The sequence below is a fragment of the Berghia stephanieae genome, chromosome 5 (genome assembly GCF_034508935.2).
Source record: "Berghia stephanieae isolate SIO BIC M18660-M18661 chromosome 5, UCSD_Bste_1.3, whole genome shotgun sequence".
NCBI lineage: Eukaryota > Metazoa > Mollusca > Gastropoda > Nudibranchia > Aeolidiidae > Berghia > Berghia stephanieae.
Window position 1 is genome coordinate 82,044,265 of NC_088364.1, and position 20,241 is coordinate 82,064,505.

At 36.1% G+C, this 20,241-nt stretch overlaps 1 protein-coding gene across 2 annotated transcripts; it reads right to left on the bottom strand.

The window, feature by feature from the left end:
* Positions 1 to 13,346: 13,346 nt before the first annotated feature.
* Positions 13,347 to 20,208, bottom strand: LOC144973728 (uncharacterized). Of its 2 annotated transcripts, none has more exons than XM_078916557.1 (2): positions 20,132 to 20,208; positions 13,347 to 16,671 (listed from the first exon to the last, which is right to left on the bottom strand). In XM_078916557.1, the coding sequence occupies exon 2, from the start codon at positions 16,621 to 16,623 to the stop codon at positions 15,592 to 15,594; it is 1,032 nt and encodes a 343-aa protein (XP_078772683.1). In that variant the 5' UTR covers positions 16,624 to 16,671; positions 20,132 to 20,208; the 3' UTR covers positions 13,347 to 15,591. The 2 variants fall into 2 exon arrangements, with proteins under 2 accessions (XP_078772683.1, XP_078772684.1); XM_078916558.1 differs by having other exon boundaries at positions 20,107 to 20,196.
* Between the last annotated feature and the right edge of the window lie 33 nt (positions 20,209 to 20,241).

Consider the following 20,241-nt stretch of genomic DNA (forward strand, 5'->3'; position numbering starts at 1 on the left):
ACCCACTTCTGGGACCGCCGATTCGTTCGCCCACCACCATCGCGAAGTATTTTGACCAGCAGTTAAGCTTAATAGCCAATATTCTCAACACAAACATATATTTTTATTCTCTATTGTCTTCTGGCACTTTTCTACTCACTTCATATCTTGTTGTTACCAACATAAGTGCCTGCTCCACTCACTTTTCTGAATTAAAAATTCACCCCATACACCGGAGCATACTCAATGTCTCAATCGTTTCTATGTTATATGTTTGTGTTGAGAATATTGGCTATTAAGCTTAACTGCTGGTCAAAATACTTCGCGATGGTGGTGGGCGAACGAATCGGCGGTCCAGAAGTGGGTGAGAGAGGGATCTAGAAATGACTTGGGTTTGAAACGAATATTTTTGTGTTCGTGGATAGCTCACACGGTAGAGCCACGCTCTCACTTGCCAGGCGGAGTTGTCGTACCAATAAGGTCGCAGGTTCAAACCCCACCACCGCCGCGAAAAATTTTTATTCTCTATTGTCTTCTGGCACTTTTCTACTCACTTCATATCTTGTTGTTACCAACATAAGTGCCTGCTCCACTCACTTTTCTGAATTAAAAATTCACCCCATACACCGGAGCATACTCAATGTCTCAATCGTTTCTATGTTATATGTTTGTGTTGAGAATATTGGCTATTAAGCTTAACTGCTGGTCAAAATACTTCGCGATGGTGGTGGGCGAACGAATCGGCGGTCCCAGAAGTGGGTGAGAGAGGGATCTAGAAATGACTTGGGTTTGAAACGAATATTTTTGTGTTCGTGGATAGCTCACACGGTAGAGCCACGCTCTCACCTGCCAGGCGGAGTTGTCGTACCAATAAGGTCGCAGGTTCAAACCCCACCACCGCCGCAAAAAATTTTTATTCTCTATTGTCTTCTGGCACTTTTCTACTCACTTCATATCTTGTTGTTACCAACATAAGTGCCTGCTCCACTCACTTTTCTGAATTAAAATATACAACAATCTAACATATTGCATACACTGTTGAGGGGAGAGGGGGAGGACAATTAAAATTAAAATTTAAGCAATGAAAGACTTTCACCAACAGATAATAACATACCATCATCATCATCATCATCATCATCATCATCATCATCATCATCATCATCATCATCATCATCGTCGTCGTCGTCATCATCATCATCATCACCATCATCATCATATTACTACTACTACTACTACTACTACTACTACTACTACTAATAATAATAATAATAATAATAATAATAATAATAATAATAATAATAATAATAATAATAATAATAATAAAAACAATATATTTCTATAGCGCCTATGCATCCACTTAAGTGCTCTGCAGCGCTTTACAAATAACTCAAACGCACAACCACCCCCGATACAGATATAAGGGGATAGAAGACACAGTATGTACCCCCCCCCCCCCCCAACTGCCCACTATGGGAGGTCAGGAGCCCCTCCCAGTGAGACACCGCATGGAGTTTCATCTAGAGAAATATCCTTTCCATCTCCAGAAACCTAAAGTTATCGTTCAAAATGTAGTTGGCTGGGTAAAAAACCCAACCACTAATCCCACAGGATCTCCACCTACTAGAGAGATATTAAACAAAACAGGATGACGATAACAGTACAGAATTCACAGGAGCATTGGCCATTCAATTTATTGTCCTTGGAGCACTTTTGACATTAATACACCATTTCGTTTTATTTTTAAGAGTTTATAGGCGCTTGCTTGCAACACATTTAGGTCATATCAGCGCCAGCAGAAAGAAATAAAATTAAATGGGATAGACAAAAAGTGCTAGAAGTGCAATTAAAGCACCCAAGAAAAAGTAGAGCAAAGGGGAATTAGTTCAAATACTTAATCCTCTTCGGGCCTTGAGGCACATAGGGCATCCACCAGACATCTCCATTTTTTGCGATCGGCTGCTTTTGCGGTGGCTGTATTCCAGGACAGGCCTGCTTCCTTTAATTCTTTCTCCATGGTCCTTCGCCAGGTTTCTTTGGGTCTTCCCCGCTTTCTCTTCCCATCTGCTGTCCAGTACAAGGCTGTCTTGGAAAGTGACCCTTTTTCCATTCTGGCCACATGACCCAGCCAACGCCATCTTCTTCTTTTTATTTGGCTATCAATGCTAGTGCAGTCAGCTTTCTTTAATAGATCCACTGTTCTTATTTTTGTAGGCCAAAATAAATTAAAAATTCTTTTTAAACACTTGTTCTGAAAGGCTTCTAGTTTCTATATTAAGGAGGATGTCATTTTCCAGCTTTCACTTCCATAAAGCAGTACACTTAAAGCATTGCTCTTGTATATTTTCAGCTTTGTCTTTCTCATTATTTGCTTTGATTTCCAAAAGTTTTTCAGCATGCCGAAAGCCTGGTTTGCCTTTTGAATTCTGTGCTTGATATCGTGTTCTGCATTTCCGTCGTCTGTTATTTTGGATCCGAGGCAGGAGAACTCTGTTACCTCTTCAATTATATGTTCATCTATCCTAATTTCACTGTCATGTTTTGGATTCACCCTAATGTACACAGTCTTATCGAAATTTATTTTCAGTCCAATTTTCGAGGCGTTCTTGTGTAGTACGTTTAGTTTCTCTGAGGCGTCTCTGTGTGTACTGGAAACTAACGCGATATCATCTGCGTAGTCTATATCTTCCAGAAAAGATGTCAGTGTCCAGCGAATGCCTCTCTTCTTACCATCAATTGTATTTTTCATGAGCCAGTCTAGAGCCAGGATAAACAGAAGCGGGGAGAGTATGCAGCCTTGTTTTACACCAGTTGTTACATTAAAGCTGTCTGTTAAATTGTTACCACAGATCACTTGGCATTGGTAGTTGCTGTACATTGCTTTGATTAGGTTGACTATCTTCATCGGTATACCATAATGGCGGAGTATTTTCCACAGGGACTCTCTGTGTAAGCTGTCAAAGGCTTTTTCAAAATCGACAAAAATGGTGTAGAGGGCAGAGGGGGCTGTTCCATTCAATGCTTTGCTCCAGGATTTGTCTCAGGGTAAATATGTGGTCACTACATGACTTCCCTTTTCTGAACCCTGCCTGGTCTTTTCTAAGAATGTTTTCAATGTGAGGTGAGATTCTTTTAAGAAGGATTCTATTAAAAATTTTGCTCGTTACGGACAGGAGTGTGATTCCACGCCAGTTAGCACAATTTCCTAGGTCTCCTTTCTTGGCTATTTTATGGATGATGCCTTTCTGCCAATCCTCTGGTATTTCTTCCTTTTCCCAAATGTTGGTGAACAATTTACTGAGAATTTTGGACATTTCTTGCGAGTTCGCTTTAAGCATTTCCGCAGTGATTTTGTCAATACCTGGGGCCTTGCCATTTTTTTGTTGTTGTATTGCCTCGTGCACCTCATGCTCAGTGATTGGACCAAGATTAACCTCTACGTCCATTTCTGCTTCTGGGATATCTGTGTAAGAAGATGGGTCTGGTCTGTTCAGAAGGTTTGCGAAATATTCTCTCCATCTTTCAATTTTCTCCTTTTCGTCTGTGATGACACTATCATCTTGGGATTTTAATGGTTTCTCTTGACCATAACTTCTGTTTCCCGAGAGCTTTTTTGTGATTTTGTATAGTGTTTGTGTGTCTTGTCTTACAGCTGCATTTTCTGCTTCAGTTGCAAAATTTTCTGCAAAATCTCTTTTGTCTTTCCTTGTGGATTTTTTCACTTCTTTATCCTTCAATGAGTATTCACTGGATAGCCTTTCTTTTAGTCGGGGGGATTTAGCGTTCAGGAGATTTAGTTTGATTGATTTTCTTTGGTTAATGAGCTCCCATGGCCTTGCTGATATCCAATTCTCTGTATTGGATTTATTGTGTCCTAAGTGTTCAGTGGCACTTTCCTGCATGACGTGGTTGAAATATTGGATTGTCATGTTTGTAATATCTTGTATTGCACTGAATTTGTTTCTTACTGAGATATTGAAATTGTTTTGGATATCTGGGATTTTCAATTTATCTGTGTTGAAACGTTTCTCCTTCTGTTTTGCTATTTTTGTTTTCATCAATTTAGTAGAGATTTTGGCTGTGACAAGATGGAGGTCACTTCCAATGTCTGCCAATCGTCTGACTCTGACATCGTTTACGCTGCTCTTCCATTTTCTGTTGATAATTATATGGTCTATCTGACTTTCTGTTTTCCCATCTGGTGATTTCCATGTCAATTTGTGGATGTTTTTGTGTGGGAAGAAAGTTCCACCAATAATGAAGTTGTGTTCTTCACAAAATTCTGCCAGTCTGCTTCCATTGTTGTTCATTACCCCTATGCCCTCCTTTCCAACGGACTGATTTGTTTGTGTATTGCCAACTCTAGCATTAAGGTCTCCGATGATCATGAGCATATCATGTCTTGGAATGTTTTCAACGGCCATTCTTAGAATATCGTAAAATTCTTCTTTGTTTTCTTCATCTGAATCCTCTGTAGGTGCGTAGCATGTGAGGATTGATAGCTTGGTGTATTTTGAGGTGTGTCTTGTGTATAAAAGTCTTTCACTTATCGGTTTCCATTCCAATAGTGACTTGTTGTTTTGCCTGGCTATCAAGAGGGCAACACCTTCTCTGTGTTGGTCATCCTTTCGTCCTGACCAAATGATCAGGTCGCCATTTGAGAGTTGGCGCTTCCCAGCTCCTGTCCATCTTGCCTCTGATATGCCTAGCAAATCGATCTTGTAGTTCAACATCTCGCGCTGGGCTTGTGCCAGTTTTCCTGTTTGATATAGGGTCCTAACATTCCAGCACGAGACATTGAGCTTGCGTTTTGGTGACAACAGATCTGCAATCTGGTCGGGGGCGTCCTTTCGGCTTTGACCTCCTACCGTCATGAAGCCAGTATTCTGGTCCGCTTCTCTGCTGCCGCCGGTTGTGGATTTACGTCTAGTTTCTGTTTCTGTAACAGTTTGCTTTTTATGAGGTGGGTTGTTAACCCTACGCTCAACCCCCATTCCTGGAGGGCCGGTGGATTACTCTTCGTCTGATCTCTCTCCTTTTTTCTCTTATTAGAGGTCCGAGGTTCGAGATACGCAAGCCCTCACACCACAACAAGGTGATAATCCGTCGGGAGAGATTAGTTCAAATAGGGAGGAGATTTAGAATTTCAAGAGCATACCATCAATATACTTATTTTGAGATCACCTAAAAGTCTCACCCAGACACCAGCACAGGATCTGACTAAGAGGAACACACTCAGGTGTTTACAAGATATGTTCAAAACAAAACTATTACGATCAAAATGTAACAGAGAGATGATTTACAATTAAAAATAGATCACCTCTCAAAACTAACACTATGCATTTGACTGTTTACCTCTCAGCCAAGGACTCAGGCAGTGGCCAGGAAAGAACCGAGTAATCTCATTTCAAGACAAAGCACCCAAGTAAAAGTAGGGTAAAGTGATATTGAATAGAGAACAGATGTAGATTCAAAGGGCATACCATCAATGTAATTAGTGTGAGATCACCTAAAAGTCTCATCCAGACACCAGCACAGGAACCAATAAAAAAAGAGGAACACACTAAAACGGTAAACACGATAAGTTCATAACAAAAATATAACGATCAGTAAGTATCAGAGAGATGATTTACAAGAGGAAAAAATATTACCTCCCAAAACTAACACTATACACCCGGCAAGGACCACGACAAAAACAAGTAATGTAATACAATTTCAAGTAACTCAGAAAACAGAGATAGGGAGACAGAAGACACAGCAAGTAATCTCCTGCCCACCATAGGAGGTCAAAAGACCTAACACTTACCCCACAGGATCTCCACTCACCATAGTTATATTGTTTATGTTTTTAAGATTTTTACGGCGCTTGCAACACATTTAGGTCATATCAGCGCCAGTAAAAAGGAAGAATATGAGATAGTAAAAAGTTCTAGAATTACAATTAAAGCACCCAAGAAAAAGTAAAACATAGGGGAACTGAGAACAAATAGGGATCAGATGTAGATTCCAAGATCATACCATCAATGTACTTAGTTTGAGATAACCTATAAGTCTCATCCGGACACAAGCACAAAATCCAACAAAGAGGAATACACTCAAATGCTTACATTATACATTCAAAATATCAAATATAATAATACAACATAACAGAGAGATGATTTACAAGGAAAAAAATATAATCTCCCAAAACTATCTATACATTTGACTGTTTCCCTCCCAGCCAGCGTATCCGGCCATGGCCAGGACAAAACCAAGTAATCTCATTCCAAGACAAACACAGAAAGCATGTTGGAAAACAGACATAGGGGGATAGAAGACACAGTAAGTACCTCCCTGCCCACTATGGGAGGTCAGGAACCACAGCCAGTAACTCAAAAAACAGAGATAGGGAGACAGAAGACACAGCAAGTAATCTCCTGCCCACCATAGGAGGTCAAAAGACCTCTTACCCCACAGGATCTCCACCCACCATAGATATATTAAACTTTAAACAAAACAAGATAACGATAATAGTATATAATTCACAAGAGGAGCATAGCCCCATCAGTTTATTTTCCTAGGAGCACGTTATGAGATTGATACACCATTTCACAGGAAAATCAAAAAGGAAAATGTACTTTGTAACAAAAAATCTATTTAAAATTTTCAATCAGCACATTACGACATGTAAACTTTAGGCAAAATACGTCACCAGATATTACCATTGATGATAATGATGATGACAGTACACGTAATAAATTATCATTAATAATAATAATGATAATAATAATAATAATAATAATAATAATAATAATAATAATAATAATAATAACAATAATAATAATAATAATAATAATAATAATAATAGTAGTAGCATTATCACATACTATCACTATCCACAATTCGTAGTAACACACACATCCACCTTCTAAATCAGAAAGACTTGTCAAAATTTCATTAAACATTAAGGAAAATATTACAAGTGTACATACAATAGATTTCCACCTCAAACATGCAAGCACTTCTTAAGACTAAGACCAGTATTCATACAGTATGAAAAGCTTAAAAGGATGAACAGTGAAAAAAAAAAGATGTATTTAGAATCTTATAATTAGTTCATTCACAATGATTTACTCTGCGACACAGAGGAGTACACAACAGCACCCGAGATGAGGAAAATTTTTAAAAAGGGCAGCAAAACAATGAAATAAAGAGACTACATCAATACTGAATGCCAAGACAAAGAGGACAAATTTCAAAGGATAATTACCAAACTCTATCAAACTGTCCAGTTTGAGCACACTCAAATATACCACAGCGACAGACGCAGGATGGCTCTGCAATGGACACGCCAAGGGAAAACGAAGACTGCCAAATAGACCATTTACAAACCTCTATAGTCCATGAACATTACCTTTCACTGTCTAAAAGGCCATTCCACCCACCTACTTTCATACCGAGTAATTTTCCATTAAATCCAATCTTTCAATTCAGTCAAATTTTAATAAGATATCACATTCCCATCAGATAAACTGTTAAGAGGTTACCATTGTTTAAAATATGAATCATTCAAATATACACACATGAGAATCTCTTGAACAGTGTTAGGGATCAGCTGATTGTCTTTTTGATTAACATGTACCAGAAAAGCAGAATAACTCATTAAATAACTTACACTGATTTGTTAAATATTTGTAGTAAGACAATTTTACAAGTTAGCAGATTGGACTGGATTTTGTTTATTAGTTTTTAAAGGTTTTAATGCGCTTGCAACACATTAAGGTCATATCAGCACCAGTAAAAAGGAAGAAAATGTGATACTTAAAAAATCCTAGAATTACAATTAAAGAACCTAAGAAAAAGTAAGTCAAAGAGGAATTAGTTCGAATAAGGAACAGATGTAGATTTCAAGAGCATACCATCAATGTACTTAGTTTGAGATCACTAAAAGTCTCATCTTGACAACAGCATAGATTTCCACTAAGAGGAATACACTCACATGTTTACAGAATATATCAAAAACCGAAAACATAACTAACACACCATAACAGAGAGATGATTTACAAGGGGGAAAAAATAATCACCCAAAACTAGTCCCAAACATTTGACTCTTTCCCTCTCAACAAAGGACCAGGACTAAACCAAGCAATCCCATTTCAAGACAAAGACAGAAAGCAACTCGGATAACAGATACATGAGGGTAGAAGACACCGAAATGACCTCCTTCCCACCATACTGGATTTTAAGATCGACCGTAATCTAAAATGAAAAAGAAAAACAACCTGAACTTTACAATGAATACTGTTGTCACAATATAAAAGATCTATGGTGTTTAGTATGGCATGGTATCTGATACAAATGAAAGTAATTTTGTATCCAACACAACCGAACTCAGAACAATGTTCTACATATTCTATTCTTTCAAATAAGAGAAAACAACATGACACTTGGAATATATAGCACCACTAATGGTCATTAAAAATCTCTTGCAGGCAAATGGTAAATAATTATATCATACACATATTATTGGGGGGGGGGGGGGGGGGGGGGGGGGGGGGGGGGGAGGTGTTTTTGTTTTTAAGGGTTTTACGGCGCTTGCAACAATTTAGGTCATATCAGTGCCAGTAAAAAGGAAGAAAATGGGATAGTCAAAAAGTTCTAGAATTACAATTAAAGCACCAAAGAAAAAGTAAGACAAAAGGGGAACTGGTTCAAATAGAGCAGGTGTAGATTCCAAAAGCATACTATCAGTGTACTTAGTTTTGAGATCGCTTAGCACAGGTCTCCACTAAGAGGAACACACCCAAATGTACACAAATCATAATATATGTAAAAACCAAAAAGTGATAGAGTGTATAACAGAGAGATGAATTACAAGACAAAAAATATCATCTCCCAAAACGATCACATACATCTGACGGTTTCCCTCCCAGCTAGGGTATCCGGCCAGGGCCAGGACAAAACCAAGTAATCTCATTCCAAGACAAAGACAAAGAATGCGTGTTGGAAAACAGATACAGGATAGAAGATCCAGTAAGTGCCTCCCTGCCCACTATGGGAGGTCAGGAACCCCATTCAGACGGACATCATTATCCAGTTTCTAAAAATATTTAAGTAAAAGCAAGTTAAATATTTTGGTTTGGCAGAAATGAAAGTAAAACAAAACGTTTTTTTTCACACTCAAACTCCTGTAATAACAAAATTTCCAAGCAAACAACAAGCTATGTGTATCAATGAAGTCTTACAATAATGCGCAACAAAGAAACATACATGCACAAAAAAAATATTAAAAAATGCTAACATTTTATGATCATTAATATCCAGTATATAAAAAATATGTTTAACTTCAATATAGACAAGTCTAATTGAAATAATTATTTAAAAAATAGCACCAAAACATGAAATGTGACAAATTAACTACTAAGATTCAAAAAATTCAAACATAGTTTAAAATATCATTCTTTTTTTTTCTCTCGACTGTCAAAACAAAAACGGGTGTCCTGATAGCTCACTTGGTAGAGCACTCACTCTGAAAGGGACCAGTATAAATTCTGGGAGCAATCAAGACTTTGTTATTCTGAAGCATCTGCACAACCAACATGCCTAATAAATAAGAAAGATGGCACACAACACAGAATAGTTACAAATATGGTTTATCACTGCCTATTTGTTTTTATTTTTAAGGGTTTTACAGCGCTTCCAACACATTAAGGTCATATCAGCGCCAGTAAAAAGGAAGAAAATGGAATAGTAAAAAGTTCTAGAATTACAATTAAAGCACCCAAGAAAAGGTAAGACAAAGGGGAATTGGTTCAAATAAGAGACAGATGCAGATTCCAAGAGCACACTATCGAAGTACTCAGTTTGAGATCACATAAAGTCTCATAGCATGAGATCGTCCAAAATTTAACACATAGGACACTGCTTACTGTTTTTAAGTGTTTCCAGTGCTCATCACATTTCTAGGTAATATCAATGCCAGACAAAAAATTCTTGATTTACAATTAAAAGTATCCGAGAAAAAAAAGATAGGAAACAGAAGTACATTCCAAGAGCGAGCAATCAATGTGCTTAGTTTGAAATCACCTGAAAGTCCCATCCAGACATAAGCACAGGATCCTGGTAAGAAGAATATACTCAAATTCTTACAAAATTATATATTCAGAAAAAATAAAAAAATAGAAGTAGAAGTACATAGCAGAGAGATGATTTATTGTCACAAATAAACAATTCAAAATTAACATTATGCGTTTAACTGTCTTCTTCTCAGCTACGAACTATGCCCTGGGCCAGGACAAAAGCAAATAATCTCATTTCAAGACAAGGACAGAAAGCAACCTGGAAAAGGAAAACATAAAGGGGAATGGAAGACACAGCAAGAGAAATTACTCCGCCCACCATAAGAGGTCAAAAGACCCCCCACTCCCCATGACACTGTAACGACATCTCAGATGGTTACAATATCATAGTATTAAAAATCTAACGATTGCGTCATCTGTAATGGAGAGATGACTTAGGAGGGAAGAAAAGAAATCTCTCAAATAAATCAATCAGACTGTTTCCCCCTCGGCAAAACTAGACCCAGCTGAAACTGTGGTCGAATACAAAAACAAGGACACGAAGCCACACTGAAGGAGATGATTTGGAACAAATGAGAACATCGAGGATATGGACAGATGAAGAATCCATCAACCTGGAGGGTCCAACATTCCCCTGCCCTAAGGGAATAAAGAGGGATAGAAGAAAGAAAACAAGGACCAATGTAAATACCCCCTCCCCTCCCACGGAGGGACCTCCAAATTCAGCAGGGAAAGACACATTTGTAAGGCATTGTTAGAGGGGTTAGAAGAGACTACGGTGCCTTCCATCATCACCCACAACCTACACAATTTAGAAAACTAGCCATGGTTGACGTGTAATGATGTCATTAAAATTTGAATGTGGCATTATTCAATTAGAATTATCAAATAAATCTGGCAAATCAAGTAAATAAGATTGACAATTTTATTTTTTTTTAATTCATGTGATGGACCAAAGTTAGAGTAGTCCTCAAAACGAATCAATTGGTACAAGAGAACTATTTATGATTACATGGAAAGAATAATGCACTCAATGATACACACACACATACTCCTGTCACTTTTGACCATGTAAACGCCGGAAATGTGTGAATGGATGAAAACTAATATTGCACCCTCTTGACTGGACATAGAGATATCTTCATACTAGATCAGACCCCTTCATCTGTTTTAGACTTAGCAACTTACAAAAAAAAGTAAAAATCTCTTTTATTAGGGCACACAAAATTCAAAACTTCATTTTGCAGAAAATGAACTGGAAAATGGATTGAAATAAAGAAACAGCAAGCTCATTTTGTTAAAATGAATCATTTAGTGGGGCATACGCATCTAATCAACAGGGCTTGTTGAATATAGATCGTTAACTTATTAGCCCTACACCATCGTCTACCATTTTCATCATGAAGGCAGTAGATACAATCAACAAGCAAGGGTTCACAGCGTAAAACGCAACGTGTACCCTTGTGAAGAATATAAGTATTAAAAATTATCCCAACTGTCGAGAGCCTATGTGGTGTAATGGTAGCACGTTTGACCAGTAATCAGAAGGTCTGTTTTGTTTTGTTTTTGAAGGTTTTACGGCGCTTGCAACACATTAAGGTCATATCAGCACCAGTAAAAAGGAAGAAAATGGGATAGTAGAAAGTTCTAGAATTACAATTAAAGCACCCAAGAAAAGGTAAGACAAAGGCGAATTTGTCCAAATAGGAAACAGATATAGATTCCAAGAGCACACTATCAAAGTACTTAGCTTGAATCACCTAAAAGTCTCATCCAGACACAAGCACAGGCCCCAACTAAGAGAGATACACTCAAATGCGTACAAATCATATATAACATGTAAACAAAAAAATACAGTGCATAACAGACAGATGATTGACAAGGAAAAAAATATCATCTCCCAAAACTCTAAACATTTGACTTTTTCCCTCCCAGCCAAGGTATCCGGCCAGGGCCAGGACAAAACCAAGTAATCTCATTCCAAGACAAAGACAGAAAGCATGTTGGAAAACAATGTCACATTGTCTGAACTCAACACCATCACATATAATGCCAGGGCTTTACTGTAAACAGCATTTCTTACCAAGGCAGTAACAGACATTAAAACATTTTTTTGTAAGAAAAGATGTCAAAAAGAATAATACTTTCAATTCCATGGAAAGTAGCTACCTACCACTTGATTGCTAAATTACACAATTCTGGACTTCGTATTCTTTTCTTTTTTGGCAACCAGACTTTAGATCAGCTTTTAGTTTTCTATGGCCTTCTTTCAATCAGGAACCTCCCTGATAGATTTAAGACTTAGAAAGAGCATTCTCATTTTTAAAATTTGATTATTTCATTGTATTCTTCAGAGGAAATTCATCCTTTTGTGAATAAATGGCTTTCAACAACACACAGACCTGGTTCCCCAAAAACTGTACTTAACCCCATGTCTGAAACTCCACTAGAGGGCAGATAATTGGTTTTCTGAAGATTCTTTACCATACATAATTCATTGAAAAAAAAAAAATCTTTGAATTTAAAGTTATCCCATTTTCTTGCTTCCTTTCAGCTGACCCTTGAAGAAATTAACTGGCCATAAATCCATAATTCTCTATATAAATGACTCGGTGATATTGAAATGGAGAATACGGTAAGTTTTTCATACAATTATACATAATAATACGTCATTGCTTTTTGTTATGGTTGTAAGCATTAAAATCAAGCACAGCCTTTTAATCTCATGATAAAAATACCAAGAAATACATGATGATTGTGACAATAATGATAAAATATTATATTATGTTTCCATAATCATGTATTATATATATTTTTTAAAAACATTATTTCCATATATTTATATATATATAAAGTCATAATGAAATGGACAATACCTTTGCAGAAAATGCTTTTTCAAATGCACATAAATTGCTTTATACAACAACTTTGGCTTTACTAGAATATAAATCTATAACCAACATTATAAGAGAAATAAATACTGAGTAAAAAAAAAAAAAAATGACGCAAAGAATTAATTTCTACCTTGGTGACATATCTGTGACTCAAGGTTATAAATCAATATCGAATAGATGGGAGCGTGGCTCAGCGGTATGGTATGGTCTTTGCTTCGTACCCGAAAGGTACCGAGTTTGACTACCCACCGCGTTGTGTGGCCTTGAGCAAGTCACCTAGCCTTAGCTCACTTTGCGGCGCTGCACTGCGGCTGACGCCTGGGTTATTCCAGTCTTCGCTTGGAATAGACCCTAAAGAAAAATGTCCCCTTAGGGATGAATAAAGGGAATTAATTAATTAATTAATTATAGAAGGGGTGGGCTTGATAAATATGAGATTTTGGACACCATCGCGGAAACGAATCATTGTGACCATATCACACATGTAACCTTTGAACTTTGCCACAAGGCCTAAATCTGTTTTAGTTGCTCTTTAAAACCTCACACGTTACACTGCTCCTCCTGACACACACACACACACACATACACACACACACACACACACACACACACACACAGACAAATTTAAACAAATACATGCACAAACAATTATACAAAGAAAGACACAAATAAAAAAAAACACTTTTTCTTCACCGCTTTCTCTTAGCCAACATTGTAACTGTGATGTATTTTCCGTAATGGTAAATTCACGTAGTAGGATCATAATTAAGGAAAAAACATCACTGAACCAATTTCACCAAAAATCATGAAAGAGAATGATTACTTTTTTTTGTTTGTTTGTTGCTTTAGGTCTCTTCCAACACAATTGAGGTTGTATGAGAGACCGCTGAAACAAAAAACAAGCAATCTAACAAAAATAGTACAAATGTCAATCAAAATCATAACCTAAAGATATCATAAGCTAAATTATAAATAACCAAGAACAAACAGGTAGAAGATTTACAGGAAAAAAATATCCCCTGTCAAAAATACAATCACAAACCAAAGAAGCAGGATAGGCTAGTAAAGAGAAGAAGAAACGACATCACTATCGGATCGTACACCCATGCGGACATCATAGGTATATGATTCAAGGGTGATGCTCCCATCCAACCACCCGCGAGAATGATTACTCCGGATTACAAAAATATATCTAAAAATTTTAAAGAATACAATGCAACCATAGCACACTAAGCACATACCACTTAGATTTATTGAGACATTGAGCAAACAAGAAGTGTACACCCGATATCAAATTTCAAATTGATGAATTTAAGAGATTTTAATACAAAACGAACGTCAGCAACTCACTTACAACATCTTGCAACTCAAACACACCCTGATCTTGGTCCCTTAAATCATAATTTTATTATTTTCATTCCTCCATAATTTTTTACAATGATGAAAATGTACAAGTCACCAAAAGGGATTATCTCTGTAATATAAGAAATGGGTCAATAAACATATAAATGTCTCGATTTACAATACGTATTAAGTCATATACTTCAAAACGAAAGCATTTACAATTGTTTCCCATTCATATATGGTTAGACAGAAATATTACATGAATTCAGTAAAGGTAGGAATGTTGAATTCAAGACAATTAAAGATCAGTTCATTTTTTCTGGTAAAAAAATGAAAAGCACATAAATACTGAAAATTCAAAATATAATCATATTTGATTAATTTATCAAATTAGAAAATTCATACATTTAAAAAAAACTGCTTTTTTCTCTTGTGACATCAGACAATTGTAATGAGCTGTTCAATTTCCAATGGAAGCAGCCATACTTCATCCTTCTATCTTTTTAATTACACTATCATAAATTAGGATTCTGAATAAAATACTGAAACCTGTCAATAACTCCCTGGACGAACACCTTCAACTCCTGAGTTGTCAGTTTTCCTGCCACTTAACGTTAATACTAATATTGCGATTTTTTGGGGCAATTTGCAGTTGAAAAAAATTGTTCCTCCATGCTAACTTGAACTCAACTCATTAATTCAGTTAAAACCAATTATCAATATTTACCATCATTTGAAGCAATTAATTGTAAAAACGTTTCACAGTAATTTCTAACATCAAAATTGTTGTCACCTCCATTTCAAAGGACAACAAAGTTCCAATTTCACTCTGACATCGTGTCTTATCATTTTCACCAGGAGAGAAGTAACTGCAATAAAACTGACTGACATGAGCATTACCATTCTCTTGGTAAAAACAATTAGATCTGTTGTTATAACCAGATGCGTGATGGAAGAAAACATGATTTGAATAGTTTCAGTCTCGCCACTATCATGTTAAAATATGATGATTTTCACAATCTTTACTAATCGCTTCCCCAAAGTTAATTATGATTTTGGTAGCAAAATTTATGAGAGGGAACAGAGAGGAGGGAGTTTTCCAATGAAACTTCAACAGCTCATTAAATATCATTCATTATTGTTTAAAATTCTTAGCTTCATGACACATGGATTTCAACAATGATCTCACTTACAAAAGCAAACATCACATATTATTTTTAGATCTGAAGAGCACATGACAATAGAAAATTAATAAATTGCTAATTTCTATTTGAGGAATACAATATTCTTTTTAATTTGAAATTTAGGCTTTGGCAATATCATCTTGCCAGCAGAAGAAACTGTTTGACTCGAGATGGGAGGGGTAGTCCCTGGATGCTCCTCACAAAATCCTTTCCTTGGTTAAATGAACTGGTACATGACCTGAGCACTAACTTACACTGGTGCTGTAAGGAAGGAGGAGACTGAGCTTGTTCATCCAGGATTTCCAGAATTTCAGCATCAACGTCACTATTACTTAAAGCCATTCTCACAGATCTGACTTCCCACAAATTAACTCCTGCTTGCAAAACTAATCTGACAATGTCCAAATTGCCATTTTTGGTAGCCCAAAAGAGAGGAGATTGCTCAGCTGATGCCCACCTATAAGGGGATGAGAGAGGACTTCCATGAATGATCAATGTCCGGATGATCATTGAACTAACACGATACATTAAGGCTGTGAGGAGTGGAGTGCATCCGTACTTATCTACCCTACTCACACTAGCACCATTGGTGATGAGATAATCTACCAAATCTGGCATCTGCTGTCTTGACGCTACCCATAATGCTGTGTGACCTTGAGAGTCAGTAATGTCAATATCTGCACCTTTGTTGATAAGAGTTACAACTCCTTCTAAGAAATGTAATCGACATGCAGTAATAATCGGAGGTTCTACACGACCCAGACTGTCTTTGCTCATCATGTTCAGATTCACATTTCCCATTTTTTCGTGATGCCTCAAGAATAAGTGAAAAATTTCAAATCGCCTGCGATATAGTGTAAGGGACAAGGGTGTGACATCTTTGATATGAAAATTGAAATCCAAATCAGGGTAAGAGAGCAAAACATTGCGTACCCTGGTCAAAGATCCAATTTCAATAGCAGCAAAGAGTTCATAGCAAAGGAAAGACTGGACATATCGATTAGATGTCTCAAAAGTCGTAGATTGGGGAATTTGACGACACTCTATGGTCCTTGTTGGACTTCCTTTGTTGGCAATGTCAACATGACCCATGTCTACTGGGTAGTTGGCAGGAGAGAGAATTAAAGGGACGGAATGTTTGTCCACTGCCAACATTCCATGATCCATTGCAATTTTTGCAGTCGATGAAAGTACTAGCCCTTCATCTTTTAATATCTGGGTGAAAAAAAGAAAGGGACAACAAATTAAGTTTGAATACAATAACAATAACTTAAAATAAAATTTTTAACGATGTCTGTCAAAATGACATACAAAATATGATTGCTGCATCTATTATATCAAATATCATCAAATGTAACAAGTCATGTTTGGACAAAACAATAATAACAGATAGATTGAATCTTACTCTTACAAATAAACAACAGCTGAAATTGAAAAGTCTTATTTTGAAATTACTTGGCAAAACTGTTATTTTCTTGACACTTATCACGCATTATCGAACATTTGGGCTGTAACCAGATTTAGAATCCAGTGCAATGCAAGAATTAACCTTTACTACGTATTTCAATTTCTAAATTCTTTAATTGACTACTGATCCCTGAGTGAATGTGGCATGAGAAACGGACACTCATACTCATATGGACCCTGGAGCAGAACAAGTGTAATATCATCATTAAAATCAAAGAAGCAAATACACGTGTGATCTGTGTGTGACCAGTCTTTCAAATAACAGTCAGGAATACACATCTGTATATATTTCAGTCTAATCAAAAGATTTTTATTGTTTAATCCTTAATGGACTTGTTTAAGTCCTTTCTTTCAATTTTCAAATTATCACTGTGCAAATTATTGACAGTAGTAGACGTGAGCTAAAAAAAAATTGGTAGCCTGATTCTGGTAAATTCATGGAGCCGAAGCTGCTAGATAGAAAACTTCTACTTCTACTCTCTTCTCTAGTCTAGATTTAAACGTATTGCCTTTTTTAAAACTCTTTTAGGGCGTTTAGTCTTAGTCACTTAATCGATTCATTTTTATTCTCAAAAATTTTATTACATTTTTTAGTACACTATACTATAAAACATGGATTAGTCTAGGGAAAGCATTGCAGTTTATTAATCAAAAGAAGACATGTCATCAATCATGGAGCTGTTCGATGCCCATTCATCATTCATTGACATTTTTGTCGTTTCTGCTTTTTAATTTTATTCCATTCTCATGTCCTTTATTAAAAATGCATCTTTTTCTTCACTTAAACTTATAATATTGCAGCAATTACGTCCTTTGCACCAACATCTCATGGAAATCAAATTGCTTCACCTGCTTCGGTCTATAAAAAGGGTTCATTTGCGACGTTAACTCGACTTTTGGTGGATGAGAATGATAAACTGATAAATGATAGGCTGTCATTATTCCCAGACGCCTGTCTGGGGATAATAAAAATTCGTTATCCCCAGACAGGATAACCAATTTTTGTTATCCCCAGACACCTGTCTGGGGATACTATCCCCAGACGCATGTAGCAAGTGGGCAGATAGATTTTATGCAAAATGCCAAACTAGGCGTGAAAACTACCAAATATTCTGGAAAAAATACTAGTGGTTGTGTCCCAAAACAGTTAATATATCAAGTGATATTTAACACAAGATGAAAGTAAATAGTGATCAAATGTCAAATCCAGCTCTTTTAAAAAAAATATTTTAAAGCAAATGGATCAATGAAATTTCTTTTGTTACTTTGATCTGAAAACGTCAAACTGGCAATTCGACTTTTTATTTTCAACCAGGAAGAAAGTTGTTAATCATCAAATCTGTTCATAGTCCACCAACCATTTAAATTTTCATTACCTACCTACCTGTTAACTTTATTGATCATCTCTTGTTTCTATAATTTGCTCATTCTGGCCACAATTTTGGGGACGACCGGGAATAATTTTTATGTCGCGGACGAATTCCTAGGCCATGGTGTTGTTCGCCCCAAAGCCCAATACCCACACCTGTTATTTTCCTGTCTGCTTCGCACAAGACAATACAATTTAGTATCACACGTCCACCAAACTAGATCCACCAACATGTTTTTATTCGAATCAGAGATGAAAATAACTACCAAAACAAGGAAGCAAAAATGGTGGAAATATGTTTAGCTCATATATGAATTTTAAATATTCCGATAGCGGTGTGGATAGGCAGCTCAGTGGGTAAGGCCACCTTTCGTTTTACTCCTTTTAGCTGCACAGATTCGACCCAGTCGATTGATTTTCATTGTTTTCACTTTTGTTCCGAGTTCTGAGCAAGAGTTTTTTTTTAATCAGTTGAATTTTTTATTTCTCCGATAATATTATTTCATTATTTAATTTGCACTAGATCTATTATTGTTTTTTTTTGTTTTGGTCAATGATAATAATAATAATAATAATAATAATAATAATAATAATAATAATAATAATAATAATAATATTAATAATTGTAATATTTGTTATTATTATTACTATTACCATCATAATCATTATTATATTATTATCAATAATAGTATTATTTTTATTATTAATACTCTTATTATCATACTATTACTATTACTATTATTATTATTATTATTATTATTATTATTATTATTATTATTATTATTGTTAACACTATTCCCTGCTCCGAGGGAAATCTCTCTTTTTCTTTTTTTTTTAATATTTTGACCTAAACCTTAGAGTTTTTTGTTTGCTAAACCTTTATGTAAATGTTCCGTTTCTGAGCATGAATTTCTTAAATTGTTTTTATTTCTAAAACAATTATTGTTTTTATTTCTAAAACAATTATTGTTTTTATTTTTAAAACAATTATTGTTTTTTTTTCTCCTCTATCTTACCATTTGGTCGCTCTCTGAATATTTCTGTTTGTTTGCTTTTTAATTATTTATTCTTTTTAGACACTATTTGAGATCGGAGTGGGGACGAATATATTTGCTAGAAACTAGAAAAAAAAAGAGAGAGAGAGAGAGAGAGAGAGAGAGAGAGAGAGAGAGAGAGAGAGAGAGAGAGAGAGAGAGAGAGAGAGAGAGAGAGAGAGAGAGAGAGAGAGAGTTTAGTATAAAAAAAAAGGTGGGGGGGGGGGAGGATGGATGGGACATTTATCCCTTTCAACGTTCTGTAAAAAGAAGACGGAATTTTAAAAAAATAAAAAAAGTGACGTTACCAGGATTCGAACCCACAACGTCGATTATGGTCAAACTACCAGGGCAGACGACTAAACCATTCGGCCATGACACCCACTTCGAAGTCGACGCATATTGTGTATATGTAGTAACAACTGATTTTAATGTTGGTTAATTTTATGTTTTTATAGATATTTTATTAACTTTCCTTATTTCTATGTGCATCTGGAAACATTCCATATTCTGGAATGTGGATAATTGTTTAAAAGAGCGGAGTTTCAAATATGCGTCTGGGGATAATGAAAATTCGTTATCCCCAGACAGGTGTCTGGGGATAATCACAGCGTAAATGATAAATGGATCAAGTTGTCTGCTATGGTTATTGTTGGAAATTGAAACATCCCGATTCATGGCAAATATTTACATCAAATTGATACCTAATAACGACAGTCAAGAGATCGTGATTTGAAGAAAATCAAAAGTACTTTGCATTAAGTTTGTCTTGTCACTTACTTGACTGTATGCCAATGTTTCTCACCTAATATGAACATCAAAATTCAGAGAATTATATCTATCGTAACCAAATCATAACAAAGATGTCGGGGGATAGTAAACAGATGAAGTGAAATAAAAAGACAAATTTAGCCA

What these genes read in the sequence shown, in the direction of transcription:
- LOC144973728 (XM_078916557.1), bottom strand. Translation starts at nt 16,623, where the DNA reads ATGGATCATGGAATGTTGGCAGTGGACAAACATTCCGTCCCTTTAATT.